The 5,137-nt window shown below is 38.8% G+C and overlaps 1 protein-coding gene across 1 annotated transcript; it reads left to right on the top strand.

The window, feature by feature from the left end:
* On the top strand, positions 2,540–4,698 carry LOC18766745 (polyol transporter 5). Its single transcript, XM_007200192.2, has 3 exons — positions 2,540–2,706; positions 2,907–3,253; positions 3,619–4,698. Exons 1-3 carry the CDS (start codon positions 2,550–2,552, stop codon positions 4,696–4,698), a joined length of 1,584 nt encoding a protein of 527 aa, XP_007200254.1. The 5' UTR covers positions 2,540–2,549.

The following is a 5,137-nucleotide window of genomic DNA, read 5'->3' as shown; positions in this document are numbered from 1 at the left end:
ACAAACTAGGTTCCATAGTTCGTAGCATCCAACTTTTCGCAATAGCATCATCAATCTTCCACATCTCGAATTGTGATCCTTGGGAATTCGGGGCATCAATATCACCAGATAGGTATCCTAATTTGCCTTGTGTAGTAGCATGGAGTTCGATCATCAAAGCCCATATCTCATAATTGAATCCATTCAATTTGAATCACAATGGTAGATTAGGGGACGACATAGTGTGAACCGTCATAACAAAGGTAGGAGTAGCAGTAGGTGAATTAGGTGAGACAATAGAGTCGTTGACGTCAAACATGGTGACAGGCGACGACAGCAGTGATGGAGAGGAATGCGGTGACGACGGCTAAACGTGTTAGCAGTGAAAATAGGATTAAAGTGGCAAGGAATATAGTGCAACGGAAAAATATGTAGTGTTTAGGGTTAGGTTTTTTAATGTTGTAGAGACAGATCAAAAACCGCTATGATACCAATTCAAAAGTAATTAGGGTTTAAACTGATATGTTTATTCTTCTTTCAAGGAGGGATATATATACTACATACGGAGTGGGCACAAATAGGAAATATGTACATAATCTCCTAATTCTACTCAAATTAGATCATTACAATAAAATATAAATTCTATTCCTAATAGGAACGTTCACTTTGACTCACACCAACATTTGTTTTATGCTAAAGTTTGGTGGATATTAGCATTCAGCCTTGCACTTGAGGTCCTAGGTTCAATTTCACCTTACCAAATATTGCGTATAAAAATTAATTATTAAAAATTAGTCAATGAAATTATAAACTATCGTGCTTTATATGATTTAATGTTTACTTTTATTTCTAGAAAGACTGTAGAAATTGTAAGCACCAATAAAAAAAGATTTTAGATTTTTAAGCTAATAACTTTAGTTAACCCACTTGGTTCTGCCCGTGTTCTTAAGACGTTGGTTAAGATGCCTGCTACATGCCTTGAAGATGATACATATCTTGTAATGATTGAACCATCTAAAATTTTATCTCTGATAAAATGACAATTTATTTCATTGTGATCTAGTTCTCTCATGGAACACTCTGGATTAGAGCTAATCCAGAGGGTGTATGGAGACAATTAATTTCATTGTTATTAGTTCTTTCATGGAACACTCTAGATTAGCATATATATGTGGAAGGCAGTTAGTTATGCTGCAACCATAGTCTGAAATACCGATAATATCGACGAAATATCGAGGATATTTCGGTTTTTTTGAATCACGGATATTTTGGAACATATCCATGTACCTATCGTATAAATATCGACAATATCAACAATAATATCGGAAAATATCGATGTAAAGGGAAAAAAAAAGGGGAAAAGGGAGAAAAAAAAACACAAAGGGAATTTAGACCCCCCCCCCCCCCCCCATTTTACTCATCCGACACTTTAATTACCATATCACTTATGTTTTTGTGATAATATGCTAAAATATTTATATTTATATGGGTGGCATGTTAACAATTACATACGAAACTATTTTGAGGATTTATCATTTGATGGCTACCCTTCACAATACACTTACTCTGCCCCTAGAGATGATGAAGATAATTAAAAATTTAAACCTCATAGGAACTGTATGCGGTACTAAGTCATTCATGTATCTTACCATGCAATGTATGAAGTGTAAAATATTGTAGTAAATCATTATATATAAATGATTATGGTGTGTTTAATCCTTTTTCATTAATTAATACTACATATTTTCTATACTCACAATGTTTGCCAGCTCGTTATATAATCAACTTAAATCAGTTAAATCCATCATGCAATGCATTTCCTTCTAATTTTTTGTGATAAACTAATAGATAATTGACTAAATAAACATTCTCCAAAGTTCCAATAAAAATTTTCAAGTTTTTCTTACAATTTCCGTGGGTTTTATTCAATTTTTATCGATATCGATAATATTCTGATATTTTCATCGAAATTTTCATGTTTTTGGACTACCGATATTTCTGACATCATCGATATTTTAGACCCTAGCTGCAACTTATCCTGAAGGCCGCAGATCAAGCTGAATGGATCGGTCCATGAGGACCAACCAACCCCATGAGCTCCCAAAATGAGATCAGTTAATATATCCAAGTGAAATTTTGTTTTTGGATCAAGAATTAATATATCCATGTCTAACGAAGGAACGTTTTGCCCTTTCTGTTATTTTCTTCCATTTTTGGGTCCTTATTGTTTTTCTCACTAAAAGAAACCTGTCATGACCTTTAATCCATTTGTGTCTTCATGCTTCTCTGTTGATCAGATTTCAAGCAGTATATCCCATTTGATTGGCGCCACTAATAGAAACCAGAATTTGTTTCCAAAAAACAAAACCAACGCAGGCACCAGCCCAAAACAACAGCAGCTCCAGCAAAGGGATAGAAACCATACAACTTCTATAGGTTAGAGTTAGCTTATATATTCTCTTCCTCTCTCTCTCTCTCCCTCATCGCTTATTGATAAGTGATCACTCCCTCTCTCTCTCTCTCTCTCTCTCTCTCTCTCTCTCTCTCTCTCTCTCTCTCCAAATATCAAAATGGCTGACCGAAGAGTAGAAGACAGTGCTGTCTCCGGCCAACTCCAGAACGACCATCGTATTGCAGACTTTGATCCCCCACAGAAACCCAAGACAAACAAGTTCGCTATAGCCTGCGCCATTTTGGCTTGCACGACTTCAATCTTATTGGGTTATGGTAAGTATCCTTTACACCCTCAGTTCTTAAAATTCATGAGCCAAATAAAATTTATTTTTTCTTTCTTAATTGTTGTTAGCCCCCGAAAATAGTCAGCATGAAGTTGGCGCTGTTTTATTAATTTTAATCACAATCCTTGAGGGAAAAGTGCATGAATTGTACTGGAGTGTGGGTTAATTATATTAATTTTGTGTACACAGATATTGGTGTAATGAGTGGGGCAAATATCTTCATCCAAAATGACCTCAAACTCAGCGACACCGAAATCGCAGTCCTTGCGGGCACTCTAAATATCTACTCCCTCATCGGCTCCGCCTTGGCCGGCCGAACCTCTGATTGGATCGGTCGCCGGTACACCGTTGTCCTCTCTGGAGTCATCTTCTTTGTCGGAGCTCTCCTCATGGGTCTTGCTCCCGGCTACGCCTTCCTCATGTTTGGCCGATTTGTCGCTGGAATCGGGGTCGGGTACGGTCTCATGATCGCCCCGGTCTACACTGTCGAAATCTCTCCCACGTTGGATCGTGGCTTCCTCACATCTTTCCCAGAGGTTTGTTTTGTTTCATTATTTGTCTCTTTACTTTATATTTTTTTTTCTTTTTCGGTAATTAGATTCCACAAGTACCTCATGCTTTATATTTTGCTTCAATTTTTTTTCCCTTTTGTTTATACAAGTAATAATGATGAGGGGGATATAAACACAAGAACTCAACTACAGTTGTAACTACTTTAACCACTTCAGCTACAAAGGCTTATGTGTATTTTGTTTCAGATTAATCAAACCAAAAAACTAATTAAGGAAAAAGTGTGATTAATTGTGTATGTATATTTATTTTCGGACAGTATAGGTGTGGAATTTTTACTAATTGATTAATTTGTTTATTTGAAAATATATATATATATATATATGTCTAGGTGTTTGTCAATCTTGGCATATTATTGGGGTACGTATCCAATTATGCCTTCTCCAAGCTCCCAACCAACTTGGGCTGGAGGTACATGCTCGCCCTCGGCGCACTTCCAGCGGTGGTTCTTGCCGTCGGCGTTTTGGCCATGCCCGAGTCACCTCGTTGGCTCGTCATGCAGGGACGGCTCGGGGATGCCAAGCGAGTGCTCGACAAAACCTCAACTTCCAAGGAAGAGGCTCAACTCAGGCTAGAAGACATCAAAGAAGCTGCAGGCATCCCCATGCACTTAAACGACGACGTTGTTCCGGTCACGAAACAAAGCCACGGCGAAGGTGTGTGGAGACAACTGATTCATCCCACACCGGCCGTTCTTCACATTTTAATCGCAGCCCTTGGTATCCATTTCTTTCAACAAGTCACGGGCATAGACTCTGTCGTTTTGTACAGCCCAAGGATCTTTGCGAAGGCCGGGATCACCTCTTACGAGCACACGCTACTGGCAACCGTGGCCGTTGGATTCGTCAAGACCATTTTCATCTTTATCGCCACGTTTCTCCTTGATCGGGTCGGACGACGCCCATTGCTTCTGACCAGCATGGGTGGAATGATATTTTCCCTTGTGTGTCTCGGTGCGGCGCTTACGATCATCGATAATCACGACAGCAAAATCCCGTGGGCCGTCGCATTGTGCATCATCATGGTGCTATTCAACGTTGCATTTTTCTCTATCGGTCTGGGGCCCATCACATGGGTCTATAGCTCTGAGATCTTCCCGCTGAAGCTGCGTGCGCAAGGAGTCAGTTTGGGAGTGGCCGTTAACAGGGTGATAAGTGGCATCGTCTCCATGACTTTTCTTTCCTTGTACAAGGCCATCACGATTGGCGGGGCCTTCTTTCTTTACGCGGGAATTGGAGTGTTGGCTTGGGTCTTCTTCTATACAATGCTTCCGGAAACACAGGGCAGAACCCTCGAAGAAATGGAGGTCTTGTTTGGTAAATACCATAAGTGGAGACAAGCCAACGCCATGCTCAAGACCAAGAAAGTTGATCATGGTGATGGCGATGAAAACAAGGGTCAAGTCAACTAAGAATAAAAATCAAGTCTACTGTAGGTATTGTATTGAAGTCTCACAGCTACCACAAGTGAATCGACATTTGCATTTCTTTGGAGGAATTTGACAGTTTCCTTGAATTGCTATGAATTGAATTACGATAATAAAATTGACAAAACTGAAATTACGGGGATAAAATTGACAAAATTGAAACTATATGGACGAAAATGATAAAACCGGGAAATTACAGATACCAAAAATGAAGTTTTGCCTTTGTTTAATATTACAGCACTTCCAACTTAAAATCCTAGTGTTGCACCTGTTGTCAATATAATTTTCAAAGAGATACTAAATAAAAGGCATTGTTTTAATTCAAAAAATTGGATGTTTAGCACTCTGAAACACGGCTTGATAATGATATATTACTTCAAAAATGGTATAGGTTGCCCTTTTTTTTTGAGAGAATTGTATTTCA

Source organism: Prunus persica, chromosome G8, assembly GCF_000346465.2.
Source record: "Prunus persica cultivar Lovell chromosome G8, Prunus_persica_NCBIv2, whole genome shotgun sequence".
Lineage (NCBI taxonomy): Eukaryota > Viridiplantae > Streptophyta > Magnoliopsida > Rosales > Rosaceae > Prunus > Prunus persica.
The sequence above is the reverse complement of the archived record's forward strand: the minus strand, read 5'-3'. Positions and strand labels throughout refer to the sequence as shown.